General features: G+C 28.2%; 1 protein-coding gene across 2 annotated transcripts in view; it reads right to left on the bottom strand.

Annotated features, from left to right (window-relative positions):
- LOC107455431 (L-type amino acid transporter sobremesa) overlaps positions 1-22,892 on the bottom strand; it is a 75,481-nt gene that overhangs the window by 27,351 nt on the left and 25,238 nt on the right. Inside the window, exons 1-2 of one of the 2 annotated variants that reach the window (XM_043051878.2) lie at positions 2,054-2,221; positions 456-638 (exon numbers count right to left, since the gene is read on the bottom strand). In XM_043051878.2, coding sequence (XP_042907812.1) covers positions 456-558 — 103 coding nt within the window. In that variant the 5' untranslated portion in view covers positions 559-638; positions 2,054-2,221. Of the gene's footprint in view, positions 1-455; positions 639-2,053; positions 2,222-22,892 lie in introns of those variants that run through there. The other variant, XM_016072989.4, reaches the window with a different exon arrangement.

The following is a 22,892-nucleotide window of genomic DNA, read 5'->3' as shown; positions in this document are numbered from 1 at the left end:
TGATTTTTATTTTTGCTAATTTCGTTGTTACTACTTTATTTATTTATTTTATTAAATAAAGAGGTTTGTAAACCAAGTTAAAATCAGTTAGGAAAAAAAAAATGACTATTACACCTACTTCGCACCTCTAACGGTATCGCACAATCCAATATTGTATGAGGCACAGTACTTACTTTTCAAAATATTATACAATACGGTATCTATCCTATACAGCTTCTTTTTAAAATTTTATGTGATTTATAAATAGGTTTCCACTGCTAATAAATAGCTATTAATAGGTTTCCTTAGCTAGCACGTCCACATGAGCTATTGAATTATATTTAGATGCTTAAATTTGCCATTTCAAACAAAAACCACAAAAATATTTCAACTCAATTAGTTTTTGAAATGTATATGAACCATATTATGTTTTAGGAGTGTTTAAAACTAGTTTTGAAACATAAATGAGCTCTTACCAATCATTGTGCCTACGATGAGTGCTACTCCACTGACCAGACCAACCCTTCTTTTGAGAGCTATTCCTTCAACTGGAGTGTCTTCATGGTTGTCTTCAGCCATTTTAAGTGGTAATTCTGACAAGGCACTCCCCGTTGACTGAGATGTGGGGAATCGCTTTGCTGTCCCGTTCACCTCACTCACTGAAACAAACGTTGTAATCAGCTGCATACTCATAACAAACTAACAATAGCTAGTTTCAAGTGAATACTATTACTCAAGCGATCAAGTGATCTTCTGTTTCTAAAAATTCGATCACATTAAGTTAACCTCCAAAGACTGAGTTACAACTTATACTGGATTTAAGCAGGCTGCATACTGAGGGAGCGATAGAGAAGCGAGATGAATCAGAAAGGCGGGTTCACGGGAAAACGAAACGCATGAGAGGCCTTCCGTGTTCATCTCGCTTCGCACTGTCTTCCTCAGAGTGTTTCGGTGTGGCCATAATACACTTTTTTAAGAAATTCTAGCAAAAATGATTTAAGAATATTATGTACATTAATATTCTCTAACTAATATACAAATGAAAACGAACTAAAACGCTTTAACGAACGGTTAAACGAACTAAGGATTTTAACCCAACTTTACAGAGGTTCAGAAGAGCAAAAGAAGGTTTAAAATGGTTCTTAACCATTTTGTTTGTGGATGACGCTCAGAAATGTTTCAAATACTATAATAAATAAATAATCCAAACGAAAATAATATATTTTAAGCAAAAAGAAATATCAGGGCACCCTTTTTGTGAAAGTGCAAATGCAATTTTAAATTTTTTATGAGAAAGTAGAAAATGTAGAAATAAAAAAGTAAGCTATTAAAAGTTTTTCGATATGTGTACGTAACATAGGAATTCAATTTTAAAAATTTGAAAAATGTTAATCAGTACATGATGAAGTGAAAGGCAATTCGAGGGAGCTATTAAATGTGAATTTTTTTTAATAATATCCAATCTAAACTAATATTAATTAACTAACTCTTATTTTAAATAAATTCCCCTAACTTTTATTATACTTATCCAAAATTTGATAAAACAATAAAAATCACAATTTGATAAAACAATAAAAATACTTTCCTTACGATTGAGCTTATGTTATAAAGTTAGTTTTATAAGCGAATTGTTTATGGGAGAATTTAGATGTAGCGTAAGGTTTCAATTTTTAATTATTTGTATAGTATTTAATCTAAATTAATATTAATTCACTTAGTCTTGCATACATAAAATAATTAGATTATACTTATTTAAAGGTTTGACACGCTAATATGTATTGTTTATTGGAGAGATTAGATGTAGCGTAAGGTTTCAATTTTTAATTATTCGTATAGTATTTAATCTACATTAATATCTATTAATTAACTTAGTCCTATATTTATAAAATAATTAGATTATACTTACTTAAAGGTTTGACACGCTAATACGTATAGCAGTAAAAAAATTTGTATGAAAATTAGTTTCTTCAAGATTAAACATGAGTTTGATGCAGCATGGAGTTTTAATTTTGATTTATTTGTTTTCATTCAATTAAATCTAAGCTAATATAAACTATCATGAATTAAGTCTTACCTTTAGACAAATCTGATCATATTTATCCAAAGTTTTACTGCGCGAACACGTAGTAGTAAAGAACGCATAAATGAATAATTAGTTTCTCTAAAATTGAGCTCAAGCTGAAAAAGCCCTCTCATAAACAAATTCTATGAATAGGCTACTGAGTTCTGTTAGGAATTCTCTGTTACAAAACTGGTGGACACTGAAAAATAAGTGTTGACGACCAATGATTGAGAGGGAATTTCTTTACGTCAAGTTGCAGTCTCTAATTGCAGTAGTAAAAAAAGAATGAAAAAATTGTTTTCTTCGATTTGTTTCACTTTAAACTAAAGTAATTTATCTCGTTCACATGATGAAACCGCGAAATAGGTTTCCACGGACGTTTTTCTTTGAAATAATAATCCAGTGGAAATAAAAATTAAAACTATTGCAATTAGGGAATGTAAGAGGGAAAATAACAAATTTAGTTCCTTGGAATTTTAACTTGAAGATTACTTTTTGGTAACAAGTTCTAAGAAGAAAAGTTATTCTTTCGTTGCCTCTCATTGCAAGTAATATATATTTTAGAGCATTTATTCTTAAAAAGCTATGGAAAGTTGGTCAAAAGGTCTTTTTAGTGAATTTTACATTTTTTTCACCTCCTTTTTGTGTCTGGGAGGAAAAAAAGTTGCTTTCGAAATTTCGACAACTTTCGGACTCATTGCCTGGTGTCAAACCGTTTCCTGAGGGATGTAAGGTGAATTTATCAGTTTTTTTTAAAAATTTAATTTCTAAACAGAATTTATAGTCAATCAAAATTTTAAACTCTTTCCGATTAGCTAGAATGCTTAAATTTGAACTGGAACTCTTTCCTGGATGAAATTAAAGATTTCAATAATTTTTCTGTCCGTTACTTACAAAATTCATCACTTCATTATTTTCCGAAAGAACTTATGTCCATTCCTTATTTCAGTCACTTTCTGACTAGTTGAAATGTTCAAATTTGAACTGAAATTATCTTGCATTGAAATTATCCTGTACCAATATATTGGACCTTGTACTACTAAACTTTACATTCAATGCAATTCTAATGACACTATACTCTGAGAAAGAAAGTACGGTTACAAATACCAGAGTATGGTAAAACCTACCGTGTTCATTGTCTTCTAGGAACACCAAAGACCAAGGTAATTTGTATTGAAGCACTTTGATAATTATTTTCGATAAAAATTAACAATAAAATATGATTTTATTACCATGCTTTTTGGTAGTACATGTGATAAAAATTTAGTAATTTCATCACAAAAATGTCATTAAAATACAAATACGGTAATTTTACCAGAATTTTTTTCCACCGTGTAAGTTTCAATTACTACCCGTGCAGTACAAGTAGAATCTATGCCGCTATCTTACAGCCTAATAGAATTTATCATTAATCCAAATTTTAACCTTATTTTTTAAATTTCTGAAGAAATTCTGTGCCTAAATCTTAATGCAAGAGTTACAATTATTTCTTAAATAGTTAAAGGGAAATTTATCGTTTATGTATAACCTGCATCTACATGTACTGTAGTGTCTCCTTCAGTGGTTTTTATTACACATTGTTTTACTGTTAAAGAACACATGCAATGTTTTTAATAAACGATTTTAAACTATTCCATTGCTTGAAATACTTCTCTAATTTTTAAGTTGTAGTTTCTGTTGCGAAATAAATTTTTAGTAGCTTTTTTTTCAACTTTTGGCTATTCTTTTTAATTTTCTCTAGAAATTATAGGTCACTTAATCTATAGTACTTTTGTTCGTAAGATGTTAAAAGCAAAGGGATATACAAAATTAACTAATGATAATTTGTTTTAGAAATTATTAAAAATAATGAACTTATGCTTAAATGAACGGACACTATAAAAAAAAACTTAGAACCACGTTGAACCCTTAAATCTTTCAAATTTGCTACAACTTTATTGCGGTGCCAATTCGAACCACATTATCATGCAAATTATTTTTTTAAAATTTAATTACCGGATAAAAAGGTTCAATTTAAACGATTAAAATTCGATAAAAGTTGTCGCAAATTTGCAAGATATTATGGTTAATGATACAAATATTATGGTTTTATGTTGAACCGATTTTTCTGATAATGTATAGTTTATAGCAAGTGGCAACTATAGCGCTATTACGTTTAATATACGACATAATATACGAGCCAGGTACCATGATTTAAAGAAAATAAAAAAAATTTAGAAAGAATTACGTTTTAAAATTTGAACTGTTTAAAACAAGTAAGTCTGCTTTACAACATGAAATTTTTGGAGCCCTTTCCAAATTTCTTCTACTTTTGAGAAATTTATCGTTTAACGGTTAAATGATGTTAATCGTCCTACTGCTGATTTTTTTAATTTAATAATAATTCTTTTATCAATATTTTAAATATTTTTTTCAGAAAATTGCGTTATAATAAAAAAGTCAAAATCTTAATGAACAATAAAATACAATTCATGATTTTTATAAACTTAGGGAACATTCCTATTGAATGTGGCTTGATTGTTCTACTTAAAATGCACAAATCAAATTTTCAATTTCAAAATGTGTATTTTACATGAATTTTTATTTTAACGTAAAGTGACAAAACATATTATCGGTACAGTGTTGGAAAGTATTTTGTATTAAAATGAAAGGCTTGTTTTCAAAACGTTTGAATTTTCCATAAAATCGTTTATTTGCAACAAAAAGAACAGAAAAGAATATATCCACTCTTCTTTCAAGGCGAAAATCTATTAAACTTTTAGGTTTGTTTTCGAACAGCATCGTCAAAACAATTTGTTGCGGGCTCCATAAGCTCCATGTCGGGAAACTGACTCATTCTTTCTAAAATAATATATGTTACAAAAACTGTCTTATTTTATTAATACATAACTTTTAAAAAAGAAAATGTGGATAAAAAAATTATTTCAACCATTATTTTTAAAGAATTTGAATTATACAAATACTTTTTGTATCCTAAAGTACTGTGCGCAAACAGTGTTTAAGTTGTACTGCAAAATTTGAAACATGATCCTAACGTATTGAAATTATTAAATGAAATTTTCCTATAATTTATAAATAGCTTTAAGTTTCCTAAAATAATTATTCTGAGATACTATATCAATAATAAGAGCATTACATACTTGAATCTATTGAGCTAAATGCGTTTATTTGTCCGGCATAACCTAGAAAGATGGTTGTTTACGAACTTTTAAATTTAATTACTTAGAATCAATGTCTATCGATGAGCACACATTTTCATACTCTCATACTTCCGGTATCAAGTGATTGCACTATCCATTGCAATAAAGGAAGCTATTGAAAAAGGTGAAAAGTCTCAAATATGTCACACGACTAAATTCAATTAACATTTGAAGCAGTAATTTCCCGTTTTCAATCATTAATTATGTTATACCGATTTTGAAGATAACATAAGTTGGCAAATAAAAATTAGTAATGATTATTTAAGTTCCCTTAAAAACATGGTTTTCCAATTGATGCATTTGTATCTGTTACTTATAATTATGAAATGTCTCTTAAAATAAATTTGTATCTTGTATTTTATCAGATCGAGTTATAAAAATGAATTGCACGTTCTTAAAACCGTTGATCTTATTTTTTATTATAAAAATTAATTACGTTACTTATATAATTATCTGTGACTATCTTTTATTATAAACTTCATGATATGGTTTTTAAAATCCTAAGTTTGGATCTGGAACTAGAAAAATTAGTGGCATTTTCATAAAATCATCGCTCAATATCTTTTACTATAAAAATTAATTACTTGACTCCTAAAGTGATCATTACTCATCTTTCAATAAAAAATTTTAATGACATGGTTCTTAAAATCGTACATGTGCATTTTATTTAAAAAATATTAATGACGTGTTCTTAAAAATTATTCACTTACATCTATTACTTTAAAAACAAACATTCTTACAATAAAAACATTGATTTTATCCATAAACATTTTATATTCCAAAGTATTTATAAATATTATACTCTAAGTATTATATTCTAAGTATTATACATTCTAAAGTTTTATTAAAAATATTCGTGAAAATACTTCTTCCACCACAATTAGTGACCAATTAGTTATGACGCGTTTTTAAAATCTATTATTTTTATCGTCTAGTACTGATTAAATTTACATGTTTCATTCTCGGCTTTAGAGTTTCAATAAACGATAGTATGGTGCAAAAATATTTTAAAAATAGTTTAAAATTAAGAAAAAATATTAATTAAATATTTTATTAATGAACATTTATTTGGTCTGTGATTCTGCAATAATTTTTAAAATGAAAACTAGTTTTTAAAATTGTGACCTTAAATGTTAAATTGCCCAAAATATAACGCGGATCGAATTTTCAAATGAATTTTCACGTACTAACAGGCTAAGGATTCAATTCAGGATTTTCAGGATTCAATTGTAACCATATATATATGCTAATCAATTTCTGCAGATTCTGCAGAAAAAATTTAAGTCATTTACGAAATGGGACAAAAAAAAAACGTACTTCTTTCAAATGCATTTTTTTTTCTTCACGAATTTAGATATGTGACTCTCAAAACATGGGAGGTAATAATTTTTTCAGGATGGTTACTCACAGTTATAAAACTCTTTTAGCCAAAAAGAATCCATGTAAAAAAAAATTTTAAAAATACTAATTTTTATTATATAATTTATTAAACAAAGGTTTTAAAGTTGAAATCTGTGCAAATTATTACATTATTTCATACTACATAATTTTAAATAACAAAATAAAATAAAATGTGTTCAAAATTAAATAAAAGGACATAGTTAGTTAAAATTCTATTTTTATATTTATTTTATACTGGGCATTATCTATGAGATGAACAATCCGAAATCAGCATCCGAAATAAAATTTCTGCTTTGAAGATCTTCGTCTTCATTATTAGTTAAACTATTCTTTAATCAAATGAAGTGTAGTTTCGTCAGAGGTACAGAATCAGTAACTAAATACAGAAAATAACTTTGCGTTGTTTCTTCGACGATGTGTTCCGACTAAAGGATACGTGGGCTGTGACTGGCACCTTTGCCAAACAGATTAGATGAAATAAACGAAGTAATGCATTAAGATAAGAAAAAATAATGGCCCCTTTGCTTCTGTTCAAACTTGTTTGTTTTCACCTCCACCATTCTGTATTAGTAGTATTACGCCACACCAATTATAGCACTCAAATAATAAAAAAAATTGTGTATTGTTCTTAGAAAGGCAAACTAATTAATATCTGTTACTTCTCTTAGAGTTCCTATATATTTTGTAGTTTTAAATCTTCTTTAACCTTGACGTGCACAAACTATGCTTCACTTTTAAATGCTTAAATTCAATATAAAATTTCAAATAAAATAAAATTTTCTGTAGTTGTTATGAATAACATGTTTGTTATTGTGCATTACAACTATAACTAATACCAATTATAAAATGAGGGTATTTTCTTTTTAAGTAAATCTCAAGATGTTTAATTTTTTAGAACATCTAATTTAAGTAATTTTGGTGAAATGATTACAAAATTAACTTTGAAAATACTTTTTGTAATTTATTGAATAGGAGAAACGAATAAATTTCTGCTTAAATTATTAGTAGATGAGGTATTATTTTAGGGACGTTTCTAACATTTAACAAAAGCTTATAAAGTTGACTTAAATTACTTTTAAACACTCGTTTCTTTTACATTTTCATCATCAGACTTTCGGTTTTTCAAATCCTATTCGAAGGAAGTTTTTTGCAATAGGCCAGAGAAAAATCAGTATAGTCTTTACGATATTTAAAACTAGTATACAAAAAAATAATTCAAAAATATCATAACCGTTTTATAGCAAAATTCCCAGCCTGAAATAATTTTATGAGAGAATCTAATTGCAAGGTAAAAAATAAGCGCTTTATAGCATAAAATGTGTCTTATATTAGAAACTCTCTGTTGTACACTCGAAAGAATTTCATTTTATATTGGAAAGACTACATTTTAGAACGAAATTTCTAGCATTCAATCCTTTTATTGTGGAATGTATTCTATTTTAAAATTCAAAGTATTCCATTTCTAAGAAGAATATATTCGTTTTACAGAGCAGTATACTTTCCAATATAAAGTATGTCTGTAAAGTAACTAATATATAGTAGAAGAATTTCCTCTTTAGAGTGAAAATTGACTGTTTTATAGAGGGATTTCATTTGTCATTCAGTTCTGTCAATTATTTTGTAGTAAACTGTAAAACATTTCGGGTCAAATTACAGTAAAAAGTAATAGCACTCAGGGTGCTGGTGCTTTTTACCATAAAATCCATTTTTGTAGGAACATGTTACGGAGCAAAAAATCTGATAAATCGTAATTTTTACAGTAATAATTAGCGTAGAATCACTGAATAACTCTAATTAATACTTCTATAAAAATTACAGCGTAATATTTTAGAGTAAAAATAGATTTTATGGCAAAATGAATTTTATTGACGATGTACCCAAAGAGCGGATACTTAATTTCGTAATTTTTTACAGTGTGGAAACTATAACATTCCAAAATTTTAAGAACCCGTTTAATAGTTGGTTCTTTCCGTGATAATTTTTTCTTATATTGCGAAAAAATTATTTTTATAGTGAAAAGTTATTGATGCAAGTAATGTTATACGACCTTTATTTGTCACGCTTTATATCACGCTTTATTTCGAAGTTAAAATGTTTTTTTACAGTAATAATGATAAAAATTTAGTTTTAGAAAAATATTTTATGTCTTGTTAAATATATTTGTGTTTTTTGTTCATAAATTTTTGTTTTTACTAAGATTCTATGTTGTTATGACAAACAATCAACTCTTTACAGAACTTTAACCTTCAACGCGATCATGGAAACAGAGTTTAAGATGAGTACAAATATCATATGTCGACACGTAATCATGCATGCAAAACTGAATATTTATTTTTAGAATTTCAAAATGGTGAAAATTACTTCGCAATTGGAATGTACTTTCTTTTATTTTTGCGAAGACTTCTAATTAAATTGATTGAAATGTGATATTTGAGATGTGAAAGCTTCACAAAAATTTCAAAAAAACACTTAATCAATCTTTCTAACGTTTCACTCCTTACTATCGTAACGCGTTGTCAGGATTATTAAAGCTGAAGTTCACTTTTATTTGCCAAGTTTTCACTCCGGCTGAAACTGGTTTACCTACTCGAAAAAGTAATAAGTTGAAATCACCAAGATCAAAAGATCGCAACTAAAAATCAATCAAATATGAAGTTGCTTATTCAAAAAAGCTGCATTTTTTTTATGATAAATTAAAATAATAATTTATATTTGATCTTTTAAAATCAATACAAAGAAATTATTATTTTAGCATTCCATATTTTTTATTATTTCATAGAAAAAAAATCTTAGAAATAAGAAATAAAGCAAAAATTAAAAATATTGTAATCGCTTTATTACTATCACTGGTTACCCCTTGGTCAAATGCTTTTTTTTCTGGTTTGACTCCGATAGACGCCGCAACATTTCAAATCATGCGTGGGTTGCAAAAACTGTCTCAATTGATGTTTGTCGTCGGATTCATTTTCAAATCATAGCTATATACATGTTTCATGACGTCACAGAATACTTTTCCTTCATCAGTATTCGCATTCACATTAAAATCACCGTCAAGACACTAATTATAAGGTTATAATAAAAGAATATATGAGTACTTTAAATTATTATTACGTAAATACATTAAAAATGACTGCTAGTGAAAATAAAAAGAAAAACAGCAGTGGTCGCCATAGCAGCGCATGCTATGACGACGCATGCGCACTGTTTACTATTACTCTTGAACACAGTTGAAAAGTGTAATGATGTCCAAATAAAGTGCGTACGCCATAAAACCCAAAACAAGACCCATTTTGCCAATGGGTAAAATCTATCTTTTGACGGTGATGTTAATTCTTATCTTTGATTAACAACGAAGCCAGCTTGCATGAGTCTATTTACTCGTGTACCGTTATATCTTTCTAATTTTTTATGTAGATAATAGCGTAATTCTTAACTGTTTCAAAACATTTTATTTGAAGAACGGTTGCTTATTCCCCTGAAGCTGATGGGGCTAAATCTACCCCAAATTTAGACGATTCCTCATTTCAACAAAATAAATAGATAAATACACAGATAGATTTTTTTACTTAAACAACATTATTAGAGTTATGCACTACGCAGATCTCTTAATTATTTCATTGTTGGTAATATTTTGTAAGACATCATTTTCAGAAGATAAAATTAACATTTGGAGAAACATTACAAAAGATTAAAAAAAAAAGATTTAAAATCCTTTTCAGTGCGCAATGCAAATACCCCAAAAAAAGTTCCAAAAATATCCTCTTAATCGAAAAATATTCTCTAAATTTATTATATAGTAATAAAAGAACAAAAAGTATTTGAAATACTAAAAAACAGTATTCCCCAAATGGCAATGATGACATGTTGCCTGTATGTTCCCTACCCTGATTTGGAGTAATCTGCCCTTTTCACAACTTTTTGCGATCTTTAAACACAATTGAAACGCACATACATATCAAATTAAATATCTGATAAAATAACAAGTAATTACTATAACATTTCTTTGAAAGATTTTCGAGCTAGTGAAATTTATAAATAAAAGAAAATTATTTTGATTCATCAATGTAGTTCAGCAGTAATGACTAATAAAACTAAAAATAGCATTTCCTTTGAGATTTTAAGATTTTGATTATTTTAGAATTTACATATTCTTCAGATATTTTTTGGTAAAGTATACTTTTGGTCTGATTTTCTTTTCAATTCACACAAAAATAGTAACTATTAATCAATTAGTATATTTAAGCGTATCTTTTAAATCATGACGATAGCTTGTTAGTAGACATAGTGACTATCATTGAGTCAAAATTTTTTAAGCGTGTGATGTTTTTTTTTTTTAAATTTAGCGTAATATTCTTTAAAATTATAAGTTTTTTATATTTTAAAGATTTTAAAACTAACAAATTTCGTTCTATGTAAATTGTATGAAAGAAAAAGTCTCAAATATACGTATAAACTATTCCATCTCATAAAGGAAAACGACAACTATAAATTCCGTTTAATAAGAAATAATGTCCTTTTCTTTTGACTTTATTATCCCTTTCACTTCCTTTGGCGACTTTTTTACTACCCACAATAGGTTTACATCGCAGAATACAGAATACAAGAACATAACGCAAAAAACTCAATATATAATCTGAGTTATAATATAGCGATTTGTCTCAATAAATATAAATTATATTCCTTCTAATGATGCTGATGATTGCAAGTTTTCTTTATATGACGAAAAAAGTGTTAATTTTCTAAAGAATAGATGCAAAAATTATGTTCTGAAATAGATTACGTGAAGCTTATAATTCCTCTTTTTTTGCGCATTTATATCTAAGTAGTTATGAAGCAAAACAATATATCTTTATTATACTTTACGTTTGTTTTTAAAATATTTGTTTTAAAATATAACAGTAAAATTGAACTTCGTTTTGTCCTTTATTAAACACACTGACGCATAAATGCATTAATTGTCCTTAATTCTTATATTCGCGTGTTTATTTATAAATAGTTTTAGAACAACTTGTTATATTTTTAATATTCTTTACGCTTATTTTTAAATTTATTTTTGTGTCCATATGAGTGTGAAATTGAGTTCCATTTTAACCTTACACAACACAGTGATGCATTTATGCATTAGTTTCTATTTATTCTTAGATTTGATTATTTATTTATAAATAGTTTTAGAACAACTTAATATGCCTATATTATTTTTATGTTTATCTTTGAAATGATTTTGATATCTATATAAAAGAAAAACTGAGCTTTATTTCCTTTATCTTATTTAACACATTACATAAATGAGGACCAAAGGGAAAAATGATTTATGTCAATGAAAGTTGATTCTGTGTAAAAACGAATTTAAAGGTATGAGATTGATCAGGAGCTAGCATAGGACTGAAATCATAAAAATAAAAATGTACATGAATATAATAAGCATTTGTTGAGATCCCTCCAAAAATTGAAAAAAGTAAATGCAATTTTTGATGTTGAGAAAAAATAAAATTTTAAAATCGGTAGTTGGACAAGAACTGTTTTTTCCTCGAAATTCCTCTCCCAATCAATACTTTCTCTGTAGAACTTCTTTCAAGCAAAGAAAAGCATATTCTTCTTCACTATGTTTTTCTTTGCTCGCCTGTCTAGACGCGGACATGAACTGTTTTGCCCTAACATGGCCTATCTTCAAAATGTAATAACTCTCGGGGATCTTCCATGTAATTGATTTGTCGAAACTTAGTAATCCTCAAAATGCAACAAATGAGGATGCAATCGTCATTTTTGGGAAAAATGGACATAAACCATTTTTCACCCTTGGATCTCAAAATGCGTTAGTTTTTTCATTTCTTCTTACACCTATTTATTTATTAATTAATAATTTTGAAACAACTCTTCTTTATAATTCTTTACGCTTATTTTATAAATTATTTTGATTTCTAAATGAGTGTAAAAGAAAGAAAACAATGAATTTTTAAACTATTTTAAACATGAATTAAAAGAGACAGCAGATGGCGATCCAATCGTCATTTTTGGGAAAAATGGAAAAAAATCATTCTTCCCCATTGGGTCTTCAAATGCGTCTGTTTTTTCATTTCTACTTACATCTATTTATTTATTAATTAATAATTTTAAAACAACTCTCTTATTTTTTGTAATTTCTTAAGCTTATTTTAAATTTTTCTTTTGATTTCTATATGAGTGTAAAAGAAAGAAAATAATGAATTATTTAAATATGAATTAAAATGAACCAATTTATCAATTGTAATTACTATTTTGAATGTGAGTAAAAAAAGACACTGGCAAAAATGTCTTATTGTTTATTCATAAAAGCGTTATTTTTCCATTTTCACTATAAATGTAAATTTGATTTTCAATTTCGAAATATTCATTTAGTTAACGAGGGAAATCGATATCAGCACAGAGAATTGCAGTAACTGAGACAGAGGACAACGATTTGCATGACTGATTAAAATATAAATAAACAACATATAAGCACAAAACAATTGAGTCGCTCAGAAGCCAATGCGGTTAAGTCCAAAACACAAAAATTGAGAAAATTAATGTTTTTTGATACATTAGTTTTTAAAATTCTTGGTTTATTAATTTAATTAGAAAAGTGTATAAAGTCTTTTTTCGAGGTGTAAACTCTGCAAAAAAACAAGATATGTACAGGATGTGTAAATAAAAACGTAAGTATTTATTGAAATAATGACAGCATCTTAAAAATTTTAGGACTTATACCTTTTGGCAGTTGAAAAAGATAAGAAATTTATGTCTTCTAGTATAAACGAACTTCGATTTTTCTCAATCATCACTAGATACAGTGACTAATAGAAAATAAACTGTTGGATTATTTCAAAAATTGTTTTTTACTTCAAAACTAAAGTGGCACTTTTCTTTGTTTTAGGAAATGAAAAAAAATTTTTAAAAAAATAAAAAATACCATACTACTACGAAAAATACCATACCCCTTTTTTTGGTGAAAAAATACTACCACAGTATTAAAAATACTACGTCTGGCAACCCTGGTTACTATGAATTTCTTGTTTTTCAGTGTTACCAACAAATATCGAAAGAAGAAGAAGAATTTAATTTTTATTTCAAAGTTTATGTATAAAAAATATTGATAAAAGGTGGACTTATTCACAACGGCTTTTGAAATTATTATATAATATATTCAGAAGCTATTAAAAAAATTGCTGTCTAACCTAGAAAAAAGTAACCAACGAGTAAATCCTTTAATAACTAAGAAGATTATTATTTATTTCATCAAAATTTCCAAAAATCAGAAAATATCAAAAAATGGACTTAACCGCATTGGCTTCTGAGCGGCTCAATTGTCTAAAGTGGTGCTTAATTTCCATAGTTTCCATTTCTTCTTTATTTCTTTTTGAAAAAATAAGACATAAGTTTGACTTTTTCAAATTTGAGTTATTTTTTAATTTATGGAGGTACCAAGTTCAACTTATAGACAAGGAGTTTTATTAAATAGAAAATAAGGAATGATATAACTGTTTTAAATAATGAAAAAAAAAGCGGAATTATGAAACTTTTTTTATAAACGAATTTTTTTTTGTTTTAAAAATGATACATTTGTACAGTGATGGAAAAATACATTTGAATACCTACATTTTTAAACTAATTTCAAATGTTTTACTTACTAATGAAGCAATAACAATTTCTGCAAGGCAACTATTTGTTTCACACACAAAACATCAATAACAGCATGGTTTTTGAAAAGCTTTCGTTATACAATTAATGATAAAAACTTTATATCCAAATTTGAATTTTTCTGAAGAAATGTTTACAAAAACTAAATGGAAATTTTTGGTTTATCCCACATGAAGCGAAACTAATCACATGTTTCCGAAATGATGCGTGACTCTTTTGCGAATTTGCCACTTGAATGCGTCACGGTTTGCAGATACAAAGTAAACAGTTGCATAATTGAAGTTCTTCAATTTATAAGTATTAGTTTTTTCAATGACTTAACATATTTTACTATTTTACACAAAATATTAAAAATGAATGATATTTGAATTGCTGACTTAAGAAAGAGCGCGAACCATTCATACACATGATATGACACAGTTCTATAAAAAGTTTGTCAGCAATGCTCATATGCTTGAGATTTTATTTTATTTGAGAATAGAAGATACTTTAACTAGATAGATAGTTAACTTAGAAGATACTTATTGTCAAAAGTATTATTGTAATATTAAGTAGAAAAAAAATAATGCGTTACTCGTTGTGTATTGACATCTTTGTCAATAAAACATATTGGCAATTGTATTTGCAGTATTACAATTATATTAGCAGATATTGACAATTATATTTGTAGTTTTGATTACATTCGCACAAAAGTCAGATTTTTATTCCTCTGAATGTTTTTCATTTTTTTATTTTTTATTTTCTGCTTTATTCTCACATTTCAATAATTATTACTTATTTTATATAATTACAACTTTTATTATTTGGATTATACTGGTTGGTATAAGTTCGGCACAAATTTCATGTAATATAGAATATATAGTAAGATTGCTAAAGCCTTTTTTTTGTTGAGTAATTAAGTACAAAACATTTTTTGTGATTTAAGTGCATCAAAAAGCATAATTTTGCAGGGGGAAAAAACATCAAATATGTTTTTATTTTTTATCAAAAATTAAACAGAAACTTATTCTTATTGTGTCGATTTATATTCCTATACTAGCCGCCTCGGAGACCAGCTGGTCCGCCTTCATGGACTCACCGCTTCAGGCTTCACAGTCCCATATTCTCTTGAGCCAGCACAAATTGCACATATTGACCTTTCCTGGCATGAAATCGCTTTGTTGACCCACATTGTCCTGCCACTATGCACACATTGCGCGTGTTATATGATTCCTGAAATGCATATTGTTTTGATGCATATGGCTTATAGGTATTGAGATGCATCATAGAATGAATCTATGATGCAGCGAATCAACCTCATCAACAAAATGTTATTAATATTCAAATAATTGATAACTAAACAATCAGCCCTTATGAGTACTATAACACGTGCAAATTCCGATCGGACTACCTCCATGTGGTGCACTTTGGTTAATTAGGTGTGACGGTATAATTAGAGAATTGAGAATTATTATTTATGTTTGAGGCTTTATGCATCTCGGAAGCTATCAATTTTTGAACATTGTGTCATGGAGAAATTTTGATCAGAATGTTAACTACAACACACAAAATTTTCAGCCAATTTGACAGATAATTAATTTCCATAAAATTTGTGAGCGAGTAAGGACTTCGTCTTTTATATATGTTACCGTTAAAGTGTATAATTCAGTTATTTCAAAGAATAACTAGGTATTTTAGGAAATAACTAGACAAGCCAGTTAAAGTATATAATAGATGAAAAATTTCAAACTTTACTTAGTTATTCTATGAAATAAATATTGATAGACCGTTAAAGTGAAAAATAAACAACGTTAAAGTTATTTTATAAATTAATTAGCTAAAAAATAGCTAAAGAAATCTCTCGAAAAAGACATTTTATTCCTATTGGGGATGATTAATTGATAAATAATAAGGAAAAGCAGATAATATCATTTATTATTGCTCATATTAAATACGTCTAAAAGCAACGGGGAGCGTACACACACACGTCATTGCAAAGCAGCTATAAACAGTTCAAAACTTTCTGAAGCAGTTAGAACCGGTTCAGAAAACCTTCGAGTGTCGTATTTCATACTTGGAAGAATTTAATAGTTTTACATACTTTAATTGACTTATCTAGTTATTTCATGAAATACCTATAGTTATCCTATAAAATGATGGATTTTCACACTTTAAAGGTAACATATATACAGATTATGCGTCGGCGGTGGACGAAATTTCAAATTTTTCTGTTGACATTTGGGATGCGAGAGATAATTTTTCAATTTTTTTCTGCACCTGAAAAAAACTGTGGTGTAAAAGCTCACAGAATATGGCATTGAACAACCCAAAAGTTGTGCGAAGGGGATCTTTATTTTAAGTTAACGTGAAATTCAGTCTTCAGATACATTATAAATTAGGTGCGGTTAATTTGAAACATTAATAAATTAAAATGATTTCACCATACTTAACATTCATCGAGTGTAAAAAAAAAAAAAAATTTTTTTTTGAAACTATGGAATAATATGGAAAATATAGAAACTGAGTAACTAGCTAAAACATGTTTTTTTTTACTATAAAAAGCAATAAATAAATAAATAAAGTTTTCCCCCTCGAGAACGTCTTAGTTCCTATGAACAATTTGATATGCTTGCAACAACTTAAAAGTTAAAGCTTCCTGCTATAAAACAATTGTTTCCAATATATGTTATATATATTTATGTATACTTGTTACAATGATCTGTAGAACAATTGTTTTGATTCAATCATAACATAACCGAAACATTATTTCTATCATTGTAAGGAAAAGTTTTAAGAAGTAAGCCAAACATTTAAAACTTAAAATTTACTTCGTTCTTGCACACTATGGGATAAAGTTTTGAAAATTTTGGTCTATTCAGGTTTAACGAGCACCTTGATTCAACGAGCATCTTATGAACCCTACGTTCTCATAGTTATTTATTTATTTTAATTTAAAATGCAGTGGGCGAGAAATGAACAGAGTTCTTTTCACAAGATGGGAGATACACAAATGGAACTAAAGAATTAGAAATAAGCAAAGTATGCGCAAATGAAAGTGAACAATTAAAGAAAAACAGTAAGGGAAAATTAAGCTAAAAAATTGGATAAAGTTCTCTAGCCTTCCAATAATGGGAGTTAATAGATAGGGTAGAGATGGTCCACAGTCATTTAAGCTCGCAACATCATAGGGAAGAGAGGGCTGTTGTCACAGAGTTCTCGTTATGAACGAGCTCAACTGATGTTCTAACTATAAAGATCTTTTTTTAAAACACTATAAGGTACATAAAAAATCATATTTTATGAAACAAAAATTTGATTTTTCACAGTCAAATTTATGTACATTTATGCTATCATCATCTTGAGCCATCATCAATCCAATATTTTTGAAAATCTTTTGTAAATATTTGATTTGTTGATTTTGCAATAATTAAAAATCCCTCGTTTTTTTTCTCCCCCTTTTCTAAATTTATAAGATTATCTATGCCTGTTGTCGATTTTTTTGGACATTTAATGTTGAAAGGCTATCAGTCTGTATTATAATTCAGTGGTCAACTCTTCAAGTTACAAGTTAGATCATTATTCATTTAAGCATAAAATTATCAGGATATTACGGACAGAGCACTCGCCTCACAAAAAAGTTACCCAGGTTCGAATCTCAGCTACGGCTGGTTGATACGAATTCTTCATCCGGCTCACACCGACCACAGTGATGACGTAAAATATCCTCAGTGGTTGATGGATCATAAGGTCGAGTCTCCTTCTCATCAGGCTAATCATGGAAGGTTTTCGGGGTTTTCATCACCATGTAGGATAGTTCCCTCAAAAAAGTCCTCCACGAAGGCGAATTTCTTTGAATTTTAGATCCAGGAGTTTATTTGCTTTTTGGATTGGATTCACAATTACTAGGCAACGAATTTCAACATTGGAGTCATAAACTCAAAATTGGGCTCAACGGCGGTTATAAAATAAAATAGCATTGTAAATTTGTTACACAAATATAATAACAATAATTGATAATTGCTGTTTGTTGCCTTATCCATGTTACTCGATATCGGTCCTTTGGCAGAATACTGAGCAAATTTTTTTAATGGCATTTTCACTTTGTGTTAATATAAGTTCTGCACCCGGATAATTGTAAGTTAATGGTAAGTTAAATGTTGTCATATTTAGGTATAGTCATAAATGTATAACTCTTCTATTCTCAATTTACTTTTTATATTTGACAATTAATGTTTATCTCTTCTATTTTTTAGATGTTATAACTCAAGCAGTCAGTTTTTCGAGTTAATGGTAAGATTATTGTTTATTATGTGTACAATTCTTTCAGTAACATCAAAAACTTTCGTTTGTTGTCTTATGCATGTCATTCGCTTTCCATATTTCCATTTAATAACGAGTATTTATCTTTTGATACTTCTTTGTGTTGTTCTAAGTAACATATATTTATGTATAGTCAAAATCTTTTATCCCTTCTATTATCAGCTTAAAGATAATTATAAGTAGCTGAAATAAAAGAATTCCCTAAATTCGTTTTTATTTTTAAAATTATTTAGAAATATTAAAAATGATAGAAAGAAATTATTTCGATTGGAAGAAAAAATTGAAACAAGTATACAAAGAGTATTTTTATACAATTTTAAATATTTTTCTGAAATATATACCTTTTTAAACGACACGTTTGAAACTTATTAATTTACGCGTGTTGACAAAGTAAATTTGTTCCAATTAGCAACAGAAAACAAATATTGCTAGAGAGTGAAATGAGGTGGAAAATCCGGATGACGCAGAAATAAAGGAGTGCGACACAACTGGAATTATTTTCTGTGTCTAACACAGTCTGTTTGATGGAGACGAACCCCGGGAAGCGTGCCAGAAACCTTTTCTTTATTTTTAAGCTCTTTATTTTAAAACATACTAACTATCACTTGAAGTTTTCCCGCAATGAATAAGTAGACAGGGTAAGAAAGTCGTTTTCGAGTAGTAAAATTATTTTGGAAAAAGGTGATAAGGAAAGAAATAATAACTACTTTAAAAATTGTAGCAGAGTATTTTGAAGACGTTTAAAAATTTGCACTTTTCCAAAAAAAAAAAAAAAAANAAAAAAAAAAAAAAAAAAAAAAAAAAAAAAAAAAAAAAAAAAAAAAAAAAAAAGAAATTGTGATAGTAAATTGCAAACTGCGTGATCTAGCATAATCTAGCTTATCCGCAGATTAACTAGAATAATCCGTTAAAGTGCGCAATGAATTACTTTCTACAATTTAGTGGAATTAGTAATTAGGCTGTGTGCGCATTAACGGTTCCGGTATAGTCAAAGTTCAAAAAGTTTGTTTCTCTCATTCTATCAACCAATTTTTTTTATTGTATCGATTGATTCAATTCTTAAGATATTGAAAAATAAATTAACGAGAATTGGGTATAATATAGCCTACGTCACAGGTTGTGTTGTTCCTACTAAATTTAACCCATGAACGGCATTTTCTGCGAGCCTAACTTCAAGCCACAAATAAACAAACGAAGTGTTCGATCGTTTAAATAGCTGCTCGCCAGATTTTATTGCATTATAAAGAAAAGTTATTGAAACTAAATACAACTAAATAAACAACAACAACTAAAACAAATAATAACAACTACTAATAACAATAACTAAATAAACAACAACTAAATTCCATTCGTTTAGCATTGCGTCATATGTTGTTCCTACTAAATCGAAGTAGTTGTGTTTTTTTCATATTATACCCAATTATCTTAATTTTCTTAATTGAAATAATATTTTAAACCGTTTGATTTTTTGTATTATAGTTTTAATGGGATTGATGATCGATTCTCTCAACTAATGTGTCTATTGTTCGATTGTATTAATTTTTTTTTTTTTTTTTTTTNTTTTTTTTTTTTTTTTTTTTTTTTTTTTTTTTTTTTTTTTTAGTTACGGAAAAAGCTTAATAGACTGAGGAAGTTTGGAACAGGTAAAAATTGATTATTGAAAACACATTTAAATTTCATTTAGAAATCACGATGATTTTTATGCTTTTAATCTTCCTCAACGGCGACTCGTCAGATTTTTATAAAGATTTTTCTTTTCCTTGCGTAATTAGTTTTTTTTTCTATTTTTTTTAAATAACAGTCGTTGAACAGCCGACTGAATTTTCAGTTTACGGCTACCAATGTTCAATTGCGCAGCATTGTAATTTTGAACCCAATCCAGAAGACAAGGGAACTCCTGGATCAAGTATTGGGAGAAATCTGCTTTCGTGGAGGACTTTTTGATAGAATTTGCGTTACATGGAAAGGAAAACCACGAAAACCTCCCATGGTTTACCTGATGACAAGGAGACTCTAACCCATCATCCGTCTACCACTGAGGATATTTTACGTCAGAACTGCGGTCGGTGCGAGCTGGGTGCGGAATTCGAATAAACCAGCCTTCGCCGGGATTCGAATCCAGTTCACCTCATTGGGAGGGGGGCGCCTTATACCCTGAGCCACGACGGCTCTTTAGTTGGCATCATTCTAGATCTAGATTTATAAAATATGTATTATTCATAGATGATTATTAAGGAAGACCTTGCATTGTCATTAACGTATGCCACAGATATAGCAGTAAATTTTCTTGCTAAGTAAGCAATGATGTACAGATCTTGCATAAAAAATGTCATTTAATTTCATCAGATACTTTTGATTATTTTAATCTTATCAAAATTAAATTAATCAAATTTAAAAATATGATGTTGATTAATTTAATTTTACTTTTAAATTGATTGATCTCAAACATAAATCGCCGAATTTTGATAAAATCTTGATTGCGTACTAGCTTAAAAACTAACTTCAGATCCAGAATGTTGTCATTTTTGCTGCCTATTACTTCACCCAGCATATGTAATTTAATCTAGGGTAAGCCTGATATAATTGAATAAATTTAATAGGGCTGTATATCCTCAAGTATACGACACATTAAATGCGCAATAACTCACCTATATAACTTTTGATTTAATGGTCTGATTTTCACATACTAAGTATTCGGTTAATCATGCGGTTAATACGGCTTTGATACGGCTTAATAACAGGGAAATTTTTGGCTTATAAAATTATAACTCTTATTACCTCATTTACCAAATTTTATCACTTATTATAAAACCACATTCTATTGTTAATTTTACAAAAAATCATTACTCATTAGCTTCGGAAAACCGAGCTTTTGGTGTTTCCATAGAGCCAAAAACACGGCAAATTTGATCATATTCTGGAAGTTTTCACCATACTTTTTTTCTTAGAGTGAAAATAAACTTAACTTTTTTCCTTCCGTTGAATTTGAGTTTGATCCTCGAAACATGAGGAATAAGCGCAATCATAAGAATATGGTCCCAATGGTTAAGGCAGCGATGCGGTTGAAACTTTGACCCTTTAATGTTAATTTCATATTTTGCGTATTTAGCCACTTTAATTAAGTCGTATTTTTTAATAATTCGTTTTCCAAGAAATGTTCGGCCGATTCTTTTCTGTCTTAGATTTCGTCATTTAAAATTATGTAGATTAAATTTGGAGTTGAAAATTTGTCTATCTTAACTATTCAAACTTTTTACGGTCATTATTAAAATGTATAATAAAAAATTAAAAGTAATTTTAAAACTGAAAAAACTTTCATAACATGACACATTTACGCAAATCCTTTATTTTTGGCTAATCATTTAAGCTGATCCTGTAGGCTGGGCTGGTCATTATTTGCGAATAATTTTTATGTACATTTATTATTTTGCCTTGTACTAAAATTTACGAGTTCATGCATTCTTGTTCTTATTTTTAAGTGAATCATTTCTATAGACGTAGGAATGGGAACAATGTCAACCTTTGCTATTTGAATTAAAAGTCTGCAGTAAGTGAAAGCGGTGTTCACGTACTCTTGAACAAAACAAAGCAAAAATATAGAAGAAAGAAAAAAACTGTAGCCACAACGAAGAACAATGGTTGCATCCGTCAAATGTTTGATTTACGTTTGCCGATGCCTTTTAGGAAAGTGCAGATATTTTTGGCAAGACATGAAGCCTGCTTAAAATTTAACTCTTTCGAATGTCTTACGCAAAAGCATGGAAAAAAAATTTTTTTCCTCAGCAATTTTTAGAGAACAAATTTGGATGGATCTAAAAAATCTCGAAAAATGTAAAAAACTGTAAAAAAAAGTACTGAAAAAAAATTCCGGATCAAATTACGGTAAAAAGTAACTGAACTCAGGGTATCGATACTTTTTACCGTGAAATTCATTTTTACCAGAAAATGTAACGAAATAAAAATCTGACTTACAGTAGTTTTTACAACGATAATTATCGTAAAATCACCGAATCATCTTAATCAAATAAATATTACTGGAAAATTTACGGATTTAATATTTCAAGGTTAAAATGGATTTTATGAATGATGCACCCAAAGTGACAGTACTTTATACTGTAATTTAATTTGATATTTTTATAGTGCTCAAAAACAGCAAAAATGCCACTGAAAATAGCAAAAAATACCCTTAAAATAAAAAGGACTTTTTAATTAAACAAAATTTCAATTTAAAACGTGATAAATTTCCTAAAATGTCATATAACACATAATTATATAATATATTGAGAAATTAAGATGTA

This window comes from Parasteatoda tepidariorum, chromosome 6, assembly GCF_043381705.1.
Source record: "Parasteatoda tepidariorum isolate YZ-2023 chromosome 6, CAS_Ptep_4.0, whole genome shotgun sequence".
Classification (NCBI taxonomy): Eukaryota; Metazoa; Arthropoda; class Arachnida; order Araneae; family Theridiidae; genus Parasteatoda; species Parasteatoda tepidariorum.
Note: the sequence above shows the minus strand (reverse complement) of the source record. Positions and strands in the feature narration are given on the sequence as shown.